The following is a 16,813-nucleotide window of genomic DNA, read 5'->3' as shown; positions in this document are numbered from 1 at the left end:
GTTCCCATCGCCGCGCGGGAGTATCCCCGCTCCCGGCTGCGGGTCCGGAGGGCACTCGGGGCCGGGGGGGAATCGCTGCGGCCGCTTCCCCCGCGGTGACAAGAACCGGCGGATCCCGGGACGGGGCCGCCCCGCCCGCCGCCGCGGAGCCTCCGCCAGCCCCATCCCCATCCCCATCCACATCCCCATCCCCGCGCGTTCCCCGCCCCTCGCCGGCGGGGGCGCGGATCCGGCCTGCGCGGGGCCGGCGGAGAGAGGGAGCGCGGCCGGGCGAGGGGAGGAGAGAAGCGAGGAGGAGGCGGCGGCGGAGGCGGCGGCGAGCTGGCCATGGCAGCAGCAGCCCGCGGGCGGAGAGGCAGCCGCCGCGGGCTGCCGCTGTGATTGGCACCCCGAGGAGGAGGAGGAAGAGGAGGAAGGCGCGGAGCAGCCGCGGGGCCCGCCATCCCGCGGCGGCGGAGCGGCGGCGCCCGGGAGGATGCCGGGGAAGCGGGGCTCGGCGGGCGGCGGCGGCACCGAGCTCCCGGGGGCCGGCGCGCCGCGGCAGCGCAGGCGGCGGAGGAAGGTCTCCTGCTTCTCCAGCATCCAGCTCTTCCTGGTGTCCGAGTGCGCCCTGATGCTGGCCCAGGGCACGGTGGGAGCCTACCTGGTGAGTGCGGCCGGCCCGCAGCCCCCCGCCCCGGCGGGGCTGAGCCGCGGGCGGGGGTGCGCGGCGGAGCGCGGGGGAAGTTTGGCCAGGGCGGCTCGGCGGGGCAGCCCCCCAGCCCGGAGGGGTCACGGCAGCTCGGCGTTTGGCTGCTGAAATGACTCAGCAGTGCCCAGGGGTCACCCACCCGCTGCCTCCCAACTTCTGCGGCCGGTCCCCGGGACTCCCGAGCGCCCGGAGCGCGGTGGGCGGGCTGGCACCGCTGCAGGCTCCCCGGCCGGCCGGGCACTCCGGTCCGGTGCCAGCCTTCCTGCTTCACAGTGAATAAATACCAAGAAATTCTAGCGGGGCATTTACTTCGTGCCTCCCGCCTTACCGGGTTTTGCTCATCCTCTCAAGTGATGCAGCGGTGCTGAGCGCAGCAGCCCCGCCAGTCCCGGTGTTGGGTACAGAACAGCCAAAATAAGACTTCAGTGCTAAATCTGCATAGTGAGATGTGGTGTCAGAGACAGAAGTATAGTAGAAGAGTTGGGAAGATGTCCATACGGCTGTGCTTGTGCCTTGGAGCATACAGCCTGTGGAAATGTTCTGCTTCCAGCAGATGTAAGTGTATAGTTGATTTAAATTTCTCAAAATAGATTGCTGGATTTGAGAATTATAGTTTCCATGGAAAAGAAATATATGCATAATCTCTGAGGCTTTTTGAGGCCATACACATAATATATTCTACAGTAAGTGTAACATCTCTGCATTCGGTACTTGTATTCAGTATTTAGCATTGCTCCTCTCACATGCTTAAACTACTTATGCAAATTTGTACTGAACGTGATCTATAATTTTTCAAGGTATGTGACTAAACTAACCATGCTTAATATTCCCCATTAATATGAAATGGAAATTAGAATTCATCTCCATATAATAAAACATAAGTTTAGTTTGGAACATATTTGTAATTCCAAAGGAAACTACATCAAATCTGATGAGATAAATTTAGCAGTTCTATACCCTACATGAGTATAGGTGGGTATAACTTAATTTGTAGGAGCCTGACAGGAACATGCCTCTTTTATGTGAGTAATACCTTAGTAAGTAAATACATTGTTTCTAATGGGCTGCTTGCAAAATGAGCTGTCGGTGTGAATGAGTGTGGGGTAATCCGTCCTCAAAGTAATAGCCAGGGAAGAGCCCACAGGTGATGTCACCCACTGGGCACCAGTGTGCTGGAAATGTATGGATCTGCTAGAGGACTGTATGTTGGCACACTTCACTACAGTGTCTGATCAGCAGCAATAGTCCCTAGTGTGGCATTTTCCTCAAACTCCTTTGCATTGCTCTCTCCTCACCGGTTTAGCATTTCTTTTCCTGTTTTCCCCAACTCTTGGTGCGTGCTTTGTACCAGAGTAGAGCACTCGCTCCCTCTCACTCCTTTGGAGTGTTTCACACACCCCAGCCCCACAGGCTGGAAGTGACCACTGCCATCACGATTCCTGTACCCTCCCTCCTCCGAGGGATGAAACTCAACTGAGGTGCTGCTGTCTTTACTCTCAGCCCTTCTCCATGTCTGTATCCTGAGTGGCATGACAGCAATGCCCCGTGGCCAGCCAGATCCACAGGCAGTAACAGACAACTGGTCAGTGGAGGGGAGGGAAGAAGAAAAGCAAACTAAAAACAATCCCCAGCATGCATAAGCAGTGGCCCAGCTGCACTGGGCAAGTGTTCCTCTGTTCCCTGTATAATTTATCTGCCATCATTGCAAATACCGTGCAGCTCTTCATACAATGAACAGATGCAAATGTGGAATTATCTTTGGAGGGTACATGTGTGCTTTAAGCGAGCCTGGCCAGTGCTGTGCTTACAGGTGCTGCAGGGGAGTGAGAGCAGGAGCAGGAAAGATGCTCGGTGGAAAGCGTGGAGGACATAATCGTTTTTGCAGATGGAGTGTCCCATGAGGCCAAGTGCTGTTCTCAGGTGCTGTCATGGGGTGAAATCAGTGGAGGCACTGCAGAGTTGCTCAGGTGTAACTGCAGGTGAATATTCATTTACTCAGGCTCCTGGGATGAGTGGGGATTGGCTGTGGTCTGCCAGGCTGCTCCCCGAGGGACAAATTAGCGGGCGAGACAAAGCGGAGAGCAAACAGACAGACAGACAAATAGGGAGATGCTGTGTAGGACAGGCACAGTGTGTAGTTCTGGGCAATTGAATAAACTACTAATTTTAGCCTGTCAGCAGTGAGGGAGTACTGTATTCATACTTCTGCTTTCCTTGGCCACAGTTGTGACTTTCCCTAGTTATTTGTAACTCAGGAAGAGAAACCTTTTTTTGCCTTATACGGCGACAAGTTGGTTTCCTCAGTTATTGTCTGCCTTGTTCTGCACAGGGAGACCATGAGGGCAAAAACTCAGCTTGTTAAGAAAACAAGGCAGAGGCTTGGCTTCTCAGGAGTGATTGAAGAGCTCAGTTTGGATTGGGCTTGGCTTTCATGTCAGTACATTTAGAAGTGGATGTTGCTATTTCTTTTTAGAGACGTAAAAAACCTTCCTTTTTCTGTGTTCACTGTACAATAAACTAGCAGCGCCCACTTGAATGTATGTACAAAGTATACATTCATTCATTATGTGGTTTTGAAGTAAAGATCATTCACTTTTATTTGTTCATAAAACATTGTGCTTGACAACAGGGCTTTATAAATAATAAATGCTGATAAAAATCTATGTAAAGTCCAATTCTTTTCCCACAGAACTCAGCAGTGAAAATACCCCAGGACGCCAACAGTGGATGTCTGTGGTGAAGTGGTACAGTGTCTCTGAGGTTCTTCATGTGAAGTTTTAGGGAGTATTTGATCAATGTCACGTTCCAAAATATTTGTCTATTATTATTCTTGCTGTTTGCAAAATGCACATGTTCCAAAATTACTTGGTGCCATATCCTGCATAGTTTATGCAAATACAAGCCTGTGCTGCTGCCTTAATTTCTGGGGCTGCTGAATACACCCTATTATTTGCATATTCTTGTAAGGTTTTGTGTATGCATTTATTTGGCTTCATCTAATTACTTCTGCGCGCTTTTGAATTTCCCAGCAACTGCAGTGGCAGTGGGGAAACTGCTGCTTGTAGTCTGCAGGCATTCCTGCTGCAGAAGTTACTCAGGGTTTTCGCAGCAACTTTTTAAAGCCCAGCTGATTTTCCCCCCGTGGTTGCTCTCCCGCAGCCCTGGGCAGTGGATTAAAGAGCTGAGCGTTGTTGGTGCAGATGGCACCAGGAGGGAAAGGCTGGAACCTCCGCTCTCCAGCCGGAGCCTTGTGCCTTTCGGGTGAATGCAGCAGTGTGATCAGTCATGCTGGCTGTGCGGCGATGAGGATTTTGATAAGGCTGATTCACATACCTTGGCAACACTCCCTCCCCGTCCTTCCCCCCCCCCCCCGGCATGAATTCCTACGTGCACTATATTTTGGAATATTTTCACTGGTAATAACGTTCCAAGTGCTCCTGACGGTTTATCACTGAGGCATTTCATCACCCTGCCAGTCAAATCTTTTGCCTGGCCAGTGGTGAAATCATTGCTTGAGCAGAAGGCGAAGAGCTCTCGTTTGACAGCCACAGTTTGTGGAGCAGGAGCACAGTTTAATTTCCCTCCCTAGCCTTTAGCCTTGACTCACTCCGGTTCAAACTGACCTACTTGCAAGCATCCAACATCTGCCAAAGTCATGGGCTCCTTTAGATAAGGGGCATGCATATGGGAAGTGTGTTGGGAACCAGTTCTGTGGTGTGCTCTGCGGAGCTGTTTTTACAGAGCTTTACTGAGCTGTCTCTGTTTGCTGCAGCTTTGAATGCAGCTATTCATGTGTTTTATCAAGTGATAGAGGATGACTGGCCTGAGCATGGGATGGAAAGGAAAATAATTGGCCCGTCCCAAGGAGGGTGCATTGGTGTTTGCGTGGGAATGAATGCCAAATTGTTTCTTGTTTTGCTGAATGAAAACTTTTGAGCCACACTTAACTTCCCAGGGAGAGGTTTGCCTGTGCAGCAGTGTTTCACTGCAGCCTGCAAAAGCCCTCTTAACATGTCTGCAGTAAAATAGTGCTGTGTGAGTCCAGGTGAGAGTGTGTATGAGAGACAAGCTCCTTCTGTGCAGTTTTATTGCTGCTGGGGTTTGGGATATTAATGAAAATCTTGACATTCCATCTTCAGGGAAAAAAAAAGTATGAAAGATAAATACAGAAGTTAATCATCAAAGGGTTCCTGGTGGAACAAACAGAAATAGGGGTCCTGTGTGATGAACACCAGGGAACTGAGGGGTTAAGAGCAGAATTTGGCTCTTGGATTTTTTAAGTTGTATTGGTGCTCAAGCCCTTCCCCTCCCATGTTAAATTTGACAAATGCAAATACTGTGTTCCTGTTGTATAGACCTGGTCCAACACTCTTTGAACTCAGTGGTGAGGTCTGTGTGGAGGATGTCCTTAAAGACAGTTTTTGGAAATACTGCAGTGCTTCAGAGCTTCCTGTTGTGCTTGGTGCTGCACAATAGAATTTTCCCCTGAGTTTTCACAGCCTGAGTTGAGTGGGTGAGAGAAGTGTCGCAGGTGAGGAAACTGAGGCAGAGATTAAGAGCTTGATTCTGTTGCTGAAGCTAATGATAAAGCTTTTGCTTGGCTGACAGCAGCAGAGCCTGAATGGCTTAGGCATGGGTAGACTTAACTGCAAGAGCAGTTTTTTCCATTTAATTTATTATTGTTTTTAATAAAGTGTTTGTTTTCCTAGAATAAGAATCAGCTTTAAAATACTGCTGTCTTTTTTCTTCTCACCATTCTCAGCAGTGCTAAGTAATAAATTAGCTGTAATGTTCATAATTTATTTGTCACTGAGGTATTTAAGGGGCAAAAAAACCCCATGGAGTGAAAATAAATGTTTTAGTGTGGATGAAGATTGCCAAGCATTGGCTGGTTATTGCTTACCGTTCATTTTCCCTTAATATATCTATGCTGGCAATGTTATTTCTGGAAAGTTGTTTCTAGTATGCCTTTCCCATTAGAGAATATTGTCTATTCTGCAGCTGAGTTGCACAGAAAGTTATTCTAAACTTGCTCTTTTGATTACATTCATATTTCTTTTCTAAGAAACCTTTTGATGTTTTTTGGGTCTCTGACTGCAGGGTGGAGAAGAAACTAGAGCCAGCTCTGGGTTCTGATGCCTTCAGACTCCTGTGGGGCCTGGGTTGGGAGTGTGGCATGGACATATTAACATAAAAACTTTTTTATAAGTTAGTAGAAACAAATTCCAGTCCAGGTATAGGTTGTATCTCTGAGTGTCAAGAAAACTTTTGAGTAACTGGAATTTATTTATACTTTGGTTTAAAGGGTTTTTTTATCTACTTCTAATAGATGATATGGTGTAGAGATAACATGTTTATCTCTTACACTATATACTGTGTGCAATTTGCAGCTTACAATCTGATGTCTTCTTGGTTAAAGGCATTTAAGGGCAAAATGCACTTGATGTCTAAGCGTGGACTCACTGATTTTAGTGTTTGAATTTTTTATTATTTTTAGCAGAACGTTTGGCAGTTCTTCCTTTTCTGTAAGGGCCAAGTGATATTTGTAAGCCTTGAAAGAAAGAGCGGCCTGTTAGAAATGTTATGATCTGTCGTAAAACCAATGTCTCATTTCTTTTGGCCAGCCTTCACTTCCAAAATCCCTTTAGCACTTGCAGGGTGCCTCTGAGAAAGCCAGCTCTCTGGGTTTTAATGGCCTGCAGTATTCCTGCAGCTGAGGTTTAAAGGGATCTTGAATTAGAGCAGAGAACGCATTGGACTGAAGGGCTGTCTTGTTCTTGCTTAGGAGCTTCATGCAGTGTGACTCTTTAAGTGGTCATGTAGCCCCTGTCCCACAGAGGGCTTAGTGGAACTGTGATCCATCCCCTTCTCTGCAAGGGAGAGCAGATATTCCCTGTTTCCCAGAAAGGGATGTCTCTCAGGTTTCACAGGCTTTCTTTTTCCTTCCTTTCAGGATATTGCAAAGGACCAAAAGCCAGCTTCTGTCCTGCCACAGCAGTGTAAATTTATTGCTTCAAAACAGTTATTCTGCAATTCATCAAAATGAATTTGTCCTCTGTGTATAATAATCCCTACTTGTAGACTCCTTGGTCTCCAGCTATTCCTTCACAGTATTAAGATCAAACAATGGCATACTATTTAGTGGGTGAGGTTGCAGCTTGGCTGAATTAGTATAGCTTTGTCTTTTGATCAACACCAGATGAAGCTACAAGTGATATATTTTAAGCATCATCCGAGGAAGTTTAAATAAACGTGATAGTACGTTGTGTCGTAACTCGTTTAAGTGCTCCAGTGAAGTTTGGAAGACTTAATTTTTCCTAATGCATAGAAAAGTGGGCCACTGATTTTGATTTACAAGGTTTCATTATAGCTCTGCAGCAAAAAGCCAGGACTAGAACCCCAAGAGTCCCTTCTCCAGGTCACCTTGGAACAACCACTAGACTCTCTGTCTCTCTGTAGATACGCACTGCAAACCAAGTAGCAGTGCCTGCTCCACTGAGAAGAGATTTCACACTGCCACATTCCAAACCCCATCAATATGACCAATAGCGATCACAGGCTGGTCAGGGAGTTCCTGGGGTGTCTGGCACTTCTTCCCATCAGTGCTGAGAGGGCTCTGCCCTGTTATGGGAAGCAGTGTATAGTCCTTCCAGGGATGGTCCCTGCATCAAGATGTTTCAGTTGGAGTGGATGGATCAAAGCGTGGCGAAAAGGAACCATTCCTTTTTCCCAGATTTTAAGTGGGGATGCAGTTGTAATTATATAGAGGTGAGGATCTACAGCACAGGTCTGGATCTGCCCCTCCTCACTTAGCAAATCTAGGAAACACATCGGAACTAAACCCAGATTTTCTAAGCTCTCCAGTTAGCACTTTCTTTTTTTCCCCCAGCTATATTCCGGATGTGATGAGCTTCTGCATTTTGCTACGTGAATATTCCTTGCTGAAGTGAGGCAGGCAGCCCCCTCCTGCTGTTGCACAGTGCCCGTTGCATTGAAGATCTTTTACTGAGCTTGTATTGCAGCAGTGCCCGGACACAGTCAGTAATTTTAGATGACTGTTTGCAGCATAAAAGCAAAATATTTATTTCAGGTTTGCTTGAATATTTATCATCATTGTTATTTTAAATAAGAAAAGCAATTTGCTTTGGTTTTTGTGTTTCCTCTCTGTTGCCTCTTGCTTCACAGTAGCCTTTCTCCTCACCAAGCAGCCAGCTCATTTCCCTGTATTTTTTTCATGTCTTTTTGGTGTCTGCAGGATGATTTTTGCATGTTTGCAAGCCCAGTGACTTTTAGATAAGTGGTTGTGAGGGCCAATGTGGAAGCAAAGAAGTTGTTATTCCATGCTACATCTGTTTCCTGTGCAAGGATTGCTGGAATTGTCTTAATTTTAATATTGAAGTGTCCTTTTAAAACACTTGCCATGCTATTTACCTGTAGAATTCATAATGCCTGAGTTTACTGAAAGTGGAAAGACTAAAAATTCAGTTTTATGGTGATGTGAAGTTTTGTGATATGACAGTGAAGTTTTTGTCAGAACCTGGATAATTCAGTTGTATTGAGGTCTTCATGACTCACCCAGTTTCTGAAGCAATTATGGCAGATTTGCTTTCAAGTGTTTTTTGGTGCTTTGATGTTTGCATCTGAATCCAACATTTTCTTTAGTTGTTTTTATAAAAAGGCAACTACAAACTCTGGCATAAAGAAACTGAAAGAAAGCTTGGCTGTTGAGAAGAGGTGTGGGTGTGGAAGAATACATAAACCTTTCAGAAATGTTTCACTTGTCACTTTTAAAGATGTGTAGTGGTATATTTGTGGTATTTATTTATTTTTTTTTGTCCCTCACTAAAAGGTTTTTGGCTGAATTGAAATCAGCATTGGGTTTGGGTCAATGTAGAAGAAACAGCCTTGAAGTGTATGTTGTATATATGTATTTTAGGATGATATGTAACATTTTAATACCTGAAGAATTGCATGAAACAACATGGAATTGCTTTACAGTTGAGGTGACAAGTAGTGGTGTTCCCTGCATTCCTAAAACAGAGGAATTATTCTATGAATTTATGTAAGAGGAAAAATAAGTACTTTTCCTGGAGTCTTCTTAGAACCTGTTTTAGATGGAGCTCTGCATGCTCTCAGCTGGCAGGGAGCATGTACCTTCAAAACAGGATGGCCAGAGGATAGCAGTGATGGATGTGTTTGCCACAGCGGGACAGAGTTCTGAATTTTCTGTAGTTTCAGATTTATTTAATCCCTTTAATTCTCCAAAGGAATAACAGGGAGTGAGAAAACACTGTAACTTCATAGGTTTGCAACCTGTTGTGTTAAACAATGAATGGTATTTGTTTTCTCCGGTAGAACTTCAACAGGAAGAGCTGCAGAGAAGGTTGTTTGGAGTTCTTGTTTTTATTTCTGAAAAGGAGGATGTGAAATAATTGCTACCTCTTTCCACTTCTCAGCTTCATGCGAACATAGAGCAGAGAGTTGCTTGGGAGCATTATGTTGCTGGAGTGTGGACAAACCTCACACTTTGGCTTGGAGGGAATCTCTGGGAGGCTGCAGGAGGACTGGCATGTGCCTTTCTTGGGACAGTAGCTGGGCAAGTGCCCTGCACCTCTGAAAAATACCAGGCTTGGGTGCACATATGTGCATGCCTACACTGAGAAATGTCAAGCGAGAAGAGGGGAAGCATTTGGAGCTTTCTCAAAGAGAAGCTAAAATACTGACTGAAAGAAAATTATTTTGAAAAACATGAAGGAGAAATGTCCCCAGTGGTGTCCTGCTGCTTGTTGTGCCGTGCTCATGACTTTCATCTGCTGGAAACATGCTTCTCTTCCTGACATGGTCTGAGTGTTGCATGATGTATTGAGGTGCCAAATTAGGGGTTGATCGTTTTTTTCCCCTGGAATTGGGAAACAACAGAAAATACCAGTATGTAACTAGGTTTTGATTTTTAAAGAGGAATAACTTATGATTAGACTTCAAGTTTTTCAGTCCTACAGCTTGCTTTTCCTTGTCTCTCTGAGTTGCAGGAAGAGCTGTAATTGTTGTGGTTTAGTATACCTATTTTCTCCAAGTTATTCTTCAAGCTTTAACTCTTCTTCTAAAGAGTATCCACCTTGCTTGGGGAGGTGTGGTGGGTTAACCTTGGTCTGCATCCAGACGCCCACCCAGCTGCTTTCTCACTCCTTCCTCAACAGGGTGGGGGCAGAAAATGAGGTGAAAAAGCTTGTGGGTTGAGATAAAGACTAGCGATTACTGTCAGGGGTAAAACAAGACTTGACTGAGGAAAATTAATTTTTATTGCCAGTTAGAATAGATTTGGATGTTTAAAACAAAGCCAAAAATTAAAACACCACCTTCTCCACATCCCACCCCTTTTTCTTAGGCTCCCTGAGAGTATGTCTCTATTGGATCCTCACTGTGCTCTGCTGGGAGAGCATCCACCCTCGCCATGAGCTAAAGTAAATCATTAATCATGCTGGAGCACTGACATGCTCTTTGCAGAAACGTCAGCTGGCATTGGTTAAATAGTTTTCCCTGTGCTTGGGTCCTGTCTGCACTTCATGATTAGTCACTGGTTTTTGTGGTGTCCCATTGCACAGCAAGGTTAAGCCCAAGGAGAAACATGTGTCTGTGTGACTCAAACATGGTGGTATTTTGTGTCCCGCATGCATTGTCTTTAAAATTTGATTTTTGTGGTAATTAACCTCCCCCATAGCCTATGCCAAGTTCTGTGGCTTGTGATGCACAGAGAAAGCGTTGGACATATGTGCCCTTTATGGGAAATAGTGGGCAGCGTTTTTAGGGCTTACCAGCAAAAGAAAACTGTGTTTTTTGTGTTTGTCTTGTCCAACGTACAGAGCCGAGAGCTCTTAACTACAATGGGCCTTTCAGGCTCTGCATGAGATGCACACTTTGTTTCCTGCTGCCTATGTCTAGTTATAATGCAGGTCCTTATGTCTGAAGTCAGTGCAGCTGCTGGCTGAGGAACAGGAGCTTCAGCTGAAGGGATGCCTTGTCTAGGGGTGCTTGTTTGCGAAGGGTGGTGATGACAGTTTGGGTGTTCCTGTAGATGGTCTCATCCAAGGTGCTCAGTGCAGTGAATTCCCACTGAGCTCAGTTGTGTTCCTGCAGGAATCTGCTGTGTTTTATGTTCTCCAGCTTTGATCCAAAGAGTGGTTCTTTGGCTTTAAGTTTGTATTTTTGTTATCAAAAGATGATGCCAAAACCACGTGGCTGCTTGAGCCCTTAGGTTACAGTGCTATGATGGTAGTCTGACTTGGGTTTTGTTTTCTGTTCTCTGTCTACAATCTAGGATATTTAATACTATTAAAAATTGTAAATCAGAGGAGCTGCTTTGGGTTACTGAAAAGCTTTCTCGTAGTCTTTGGGATTGAAACCTGCCAGCTTCAGAGAACTCAAGAGCAAGGCTGAAAGTGTTCAAGTATTCCATGGAGCTAGATATCTGTTCACTTCCATGAGTTAATTTGCTCAATGGAGGCCACTTCTGCATTGACAAATCACTCTGAATGAATGGATTCCAAAATCAGCTTGGGAGTTATTTGATGGCTATTGAAGTTAAGCCACACTAGCAAACCACGTGCTAGAGGCACAGCTTTGTGATTTTGCTGTGTCATTTGGCACAACTGCACCAGCTTTCTCAGGTGCTGGCCCTGTACAGAAGTTCAGTGTTTTCCATGGATTATGATGCATCAAGGTTGCTGTGTTGCACTTAATCTCAGTTCTCACTCTTTCTTACCAAGAAGACAGAAGTTCCAAACTTATTGCTGTTTCTTGTGGAAGCAGTTGAGGCTTATGGTGTAGCCTCTTGTAGCTGAGATGGCATTTATTGATTTGAATCATTCAGCTTAATTCAATGCTGGACAAGCTTTTTGCCAGATTTTTTTTTTCTTATTTAAATAGATCCCTAATGAATTACTGTACTTGTATATAATGACTCATGGGAAATACTGGATGCAGCCTCTAGAATGAGTTCTGTGTGTTTTCAAATTGCAAACTTTTGAAGTATATCTCTGAACAGTGCTCAAGGTCTCTTGTTAATAGACTGCATCTTTTGTATTTTGTGGGCAGGTATCCAGTGAGCAGTGGATTAGCAGGGTAATCCGGATGCAAAGTTCTCTCTGGGATTTGGTGTAAGGTTGTATGTTCTCATGTCTGGAAGATTCTTCCCAGACTCTCCTGTAATGTTCCTGCTCAATACTTCTGTATCCCCATCTTCAAAATTACTTGCTTTGAGAAGGCATTACATTTTGGGGGAGTGGTTGGCCAAAATGAACAAAAACGTTCTGCAAATGGCTTGTGGCAAAGTGTGATCTTCTGGTTTAGCTCACCAGGCCTTTTGACATGAATGGAGTGTGTCTGGTTAGTCCAATACTTGTACTTAAGTACTGATGTTACTGTCGAACTTGATCAAATCTTTATGGATTTGTGTTAGGCATCACACTGAGGCTTTAAGGTATGGAATCCTTGAGACATACACAGATATTTGCTACACTGGAAGTGCAATTGAAGCTAAAATGACCTTTGCTTTCTCCTTTATTTGCCCCCTATGGTGCACAGTGTATAGATTCAGACACTTCCAATTTGATTCTCAGCATCCTGATTGCGCTCAGAACTCTTGGTATCCAGACAGCGTCACAAAATATTAGGTTCATGGAGTGTTTCCAGGAGTCTGTGTCACTGTGTATTTCCCTGACCTCTCCCTTGCCCCTGCTGCTCAAGCAAGTGAGAGATGAAATGCTGGGGGAAGAGCAATTTGATTCCTCTGAGCCAACACTGACGAGGCAGGTTCTGTTGATGGTGGCATCTTGGCAGGAACAGAGGAACTTTCCTGCCACATGTGGGTAATGTTTCTAAGCCAAGCTCTTACTTTGCAGCTGGCTGTCCAGACCTGTCATGTCCAAACTGGCTCCCTTTATCAGTCAAGACTAATATTTGTGCCCAGAGAAATCTAGTTTTATTTGCATTTGGACACAGCGACAAGTGGCAGACTTGGGAAAGGATGGCTTAGCCCATGGGGTAATGCTTGCTGGCTGAGGAACAACTACTATTTGTATTTTCTGGTGAAGATGCAGATCAGGTTCATTTCCTGGCTTTGTTGTGGACATCTCCAGGCCTTCTTTGGGCTTTTTCTCCCTATCAACAAAGTGCTAGCTGTGGTATTGTCTGGTTCCATGGCATCCTGTGGTCTAGGATTATGAGCACTGAGCTGCTCCAGTGATGGTAACTAGAATGAAAGAGATACCTAGGCTTGGACCCTGAACCAGATCTCAATCAGTTATCATAATAAGCTGAGCTAAATTAATTAATGGGATGGTAATTTTGTGTTATCCTAACTGTGATTATGCTTCCTATGATGCAGCCTCATTGACAGCTGAATAGTATCCCTTCTTCCTTCGCATCTGCCTCAAACCTCAGGGTTGAAAAATTTAGCCCTTTGCTGTTTGAGGCTTCACTGGAAAAGACTCCTTGGGATTGCTTCACCTGCTCTTTGGTAGTGATGGATTTTAAAAGAGCCTAAGGGTGTTATTTTTAAAGATGCTTTCTGAGCAATACTCTCATTGACAGAAGTGACTTACTCTAAGTGTCTCTTTGTAAATGGCAGTCTTGTTCCAAAGCCACTAAAGTGCTTTTGAAAAATCTCCTTCCCTATTACTGACTGCAGTGGACTGCTTTAGTGGTGTCTAGCTTCCTTTAAAGCAGGGCAAAATCAGTCTTAAGTGTTGTGTGTCTGGCTAATAAACTGTGTTGTAATTAGTACCTTGGGGAGGCAGGAACTAGGGAAAAGCCAAGTATAAAGAGAATTAACTTCATGTAGAAGCTGTCTGCAAAGGATGAGTGAAGAACTGGAAGGAGATGAAAAAATGGAATTTGAAATGGCTGCGGAGGTTGAGAGAAACCAGATTGGGAAAAGTACAAGGAGAGAAGAGAGAGTGCTCATGTTGGTTGCAGTAACCATTGGTTGGCAAATGCCTCTGGCTTTGTGTTGAACATTGAATGCAAAACCATTCCCATTCTGCAGTGCCTGAATGCTGGATTCCTCCCAGAATTTGATGTGCCCCTGCCATAGGAGCAGTGGAACCCCTATGGGAACCCCTCTCCTGTTGTGCTTTTGCTCACGTCAGACTCTGGTAGGTAAGTGGAAGAGGTGGGGACTTCTGTTTTCCTTGCATGCGCTCATTGAAGTTTTGCAGGGTCTGGTGATTCTGCAGTGAATAGATTTAAGATCACCTTCAAGCCCTGACTTGTTTGTTTGCACCATGCCCCCCCCGCCCCGTGCTCACCTCCCAGCCTGCCCCGTTCCTTAGTGGGATGTTTGGCAGCAGCCAGCACACGGCTCCTGTTCGTACCCTTGGCTTTGCACAGAGATGATGTGAAAGGAGAAATGAGTTGTTTGTGAACAGCTTTGTAGGAGGGTGTTACTTAGCAAATAAGCAGGATGACACGGACAGCTCCTGTGTGGGCTGCAGAGTGTGAGGTGGGACTAAGCAAAGCAGCACGTGTGGCTTTGGGATAGGCTTGGGGTGTTGCTAGTTAGGTGCTAGAGACCCCAATTCCACCTGCAGAGGTTTACAGTAATTTGGTATTTCTTTTATGAGTTGTTACAAAGTGCTGTGGACTGCCAGTACAGTGTGGCCATTTTGTTGGTTCCCTTTTAAATGGCTTCCTTCCTCCCAAGGTTTACTAAATTAAAGCATTTCATATAGTAGTTGAGGAAAAAAGCTTCAAACTTTTCCCTAAGCCGAGTTTCCATTTGCTTTAGCCAGGCATCCTTGCTGCTGAGTAGGGAGTGGAGCAAGAGAGATATCAGCAGAGCCAGAGCAGATGAAGAGAAAAGTAGTAGGACTTGTCAGAAAACCTCCTCTCTCAGTATATAGCCTTTATATAATCACTGTTGTCCTCCAACCATGAAAACTGAATTCAGCTTCCTTCAAAGCATTTATTAATGCTGCCTCAGACTGTCCTGCCTGTGTCACTTCTGCCCTGGTTCATGCCTGGCAGCTGGGAATGCTTCTGCAACCAGCTCCACAGGCCTCGCTTCTTCATCTGCATTCTGGCATAATTTGTATGCAACCCTTAGCCCCGAGTTCAGATCTCGATCGTAAATTAAGACAACCTGTCATGCAAAGGGCTTCATGGTTTCTCATCAGGCTTGTATTATGGTTTCTTCTGTGGTAAGTCACTCTGTTTATAGTAGAAAGCCTTCTCTGCAGGCATGGAAGTGTTGAGTTAGGAAGTGTTTTATTAGATAAACAAGCAAACTTGCATTCAGTTGTGGAGGTGGAGAAGTGAGGGTGTTGCAATGTGACAGCTTGGGATCCCGCCTCTCCAGTGGTAGTACTTAGTCCATATGATAGTATATATATCCATATGATAGTATTTTTCCTGTTAAGTGTCTTCCAGAGACATGAGTTTCATTTCCTCCGCTTCACTGGAATCCAGTGTGATGGTGCCCAGTTTGCAGAGTACTGGACCCATGTGTGAATTTTGCTGCCAGTTCTGTATATGGCCAAGAGTGCTGCAGGAGCCTGTGTTTGAATTACACACAGTTTAAATTCCTCTTCATCTGGCTTTGTACAGCTACTTGCTGGCCACAGGAAAAAAACGAGATCCATCTCTGAACATGTCAGCGATGCTCCAGCAGCTTTCCCTGGGCTGTTTACTTTGACAGAGCTGAGTGGCTGCCCCTGCTCACCAACCCCTGCTGCTGAGCACTTATTCCACATGGAATTCTTCATCCTCCAGGTTTGAAATGTGCCGGCAGCACCGTTCTGTGCTATGGTTTTCAAAGCACACAAACACTCAGCTAACAGGGTTGAGGGTTGTACTTCTTTGCATGCTTATGCGTTACTTGGCTGCCAGTGAAAATGACATAACATTTAAAAATAAGTAAGGATTCAAACATCCACTGGCTTCATTGTTTGTGTGCTGCTCAAGAAAAGTGTAGGCTAGAAATGGATTCTGGCACTGGGTGTTTTTATGTAGATACCTTGTCAGAGACTGAAATGTCACCTGCCTTCACACAGTGAGGTAGATGTTGAACAGGAGACTTGGAGGCAGAAAGCTTGCGTGGACACCAAGTCTGCAGATGTGATTATATCGCTGTAGGTTGGGACTTCAAAAGGTTAAAAAAAATGTAGATTTTGACCACGGTGTGTATCTTTCAAAGCAACAGAAAAAGCCTTTCAGGTTGTTCTAGGCAGTTCAGTGTGGCCTGGTGCTCTGTACTTGGATCTGCTTTGAGCTGTTGGTGACTCACGCTGACTTTCTGTGATGAATGTGAGGGGGTAGCTGCAAATGACACCCCAGTGATCTTTTTGTTCACACCCCTCTAAATGGGGCAGTGCTCATTCTCTTCCTCAGGGCAGCTGGGAAAAGGGGTCAGTCCACTGTGTCCCGTGCATGATCCTTAGGAGGCAAATGAGGAAGGTATTGACAGTCCCACTGCTGTTTGCTGCAACGAGTGCCTGGATGAGAGGTTAGGTTTTTATGTAGCATAGTTGGTCAGTATGGATCCCAGTTTCACTAGAGTAGTGGAAAATACACATTTAACTTTCAGAGGCATGTGACATTTTTTCTGTTTTAAGCTATTTTGAAGCAAACTGTGGCTTTGCATTGATGTATCAGCTCCTGACCGAACAGGATATCTTCTATGGGTGTTGAGTACTCTTTGCTTTGTTTGCAACGTGCAGCAGCATGTGGCATTTCTGTGTTTGTGGCATAGCTGTGAAATCCTGCAAAGGGTTGCCCAAGTGCACTTGATTTGTGCCCTGCATTGGCTGAGGGCCAGTGGCACAGGATGCTGTGGCTCCCAAAATGTGGGGAGGAGGTGCACAGTGGTTTGCAAGAGGCGGCAGAAAAGTTTTCTTGGGTTGCCAGAAGTATATGTTTTGCCTCAGCTGGGAGTGTGACGTGCTGTTTCTCTTGCTGCATGGTGCAAAACTCTTTCTTCTCAGGCCTCTGAAAATCCTAACTTTGAATGTGTGCTTAATTTGGACTGTGTCAGTAACCTCAGAGCTGGTCACTAGAATATAAAATTAATTTTTCACACCAGTGAGGCAGAGATACGAGCTGCAAACTCCTCGTGGCAGCAGTACAGTA

The 16,813-nt window shown here is 45.3% G+C and overlaps 1 protein-coding gene across 1 annotated transcript in view; it reads left to right on the top strand.

The window, feature by feature from the left end:
- The first annotated feature begins 372 nt into the window (after positions 1 to 372).
- The window catches only part of SLCO3A1 (solute carrier organic anion transporter family member 3A1), a 136,799-nt gene continuing 120,358 nt past the window's right edge, over positions 373 to 16,813 (top strand). Inside the window, exon 1 of the mRNA XM_032700352.1 lies at positions 373 to 646. Within this exon, the coding sequence (XP_032556243.1) occupies positions 476 to 646 (171 nt within the window). The 5' untranslated portion in view covers positions 373 to 475. The remainder of the gene's footprint in view (positions 647 to 16,813) is intronic.

The sequence above is a fragment of the Chiroxiphia lanceolata genome, chromosome 12 (assembly GCF_009829145.1).
Source record: "Chiroxiphia lanceolata isolate bChiLan1 chromosome 12, bChiLan1.pri, whole genome shotgun sequence".
Taxonomy (NCBI): domain Eukaryota; kingdom Metazoa; phylum Chordata; class Aves; order Passeriformes; family Pipridae; genus Chiroxiphia; species Chiroxiphia lanceolata.
The sequence above is the reverse complement of the archived record's forward strand: the minus strand, read 5'-3'. Positions and strand labels throughout refer to the sequence as shown.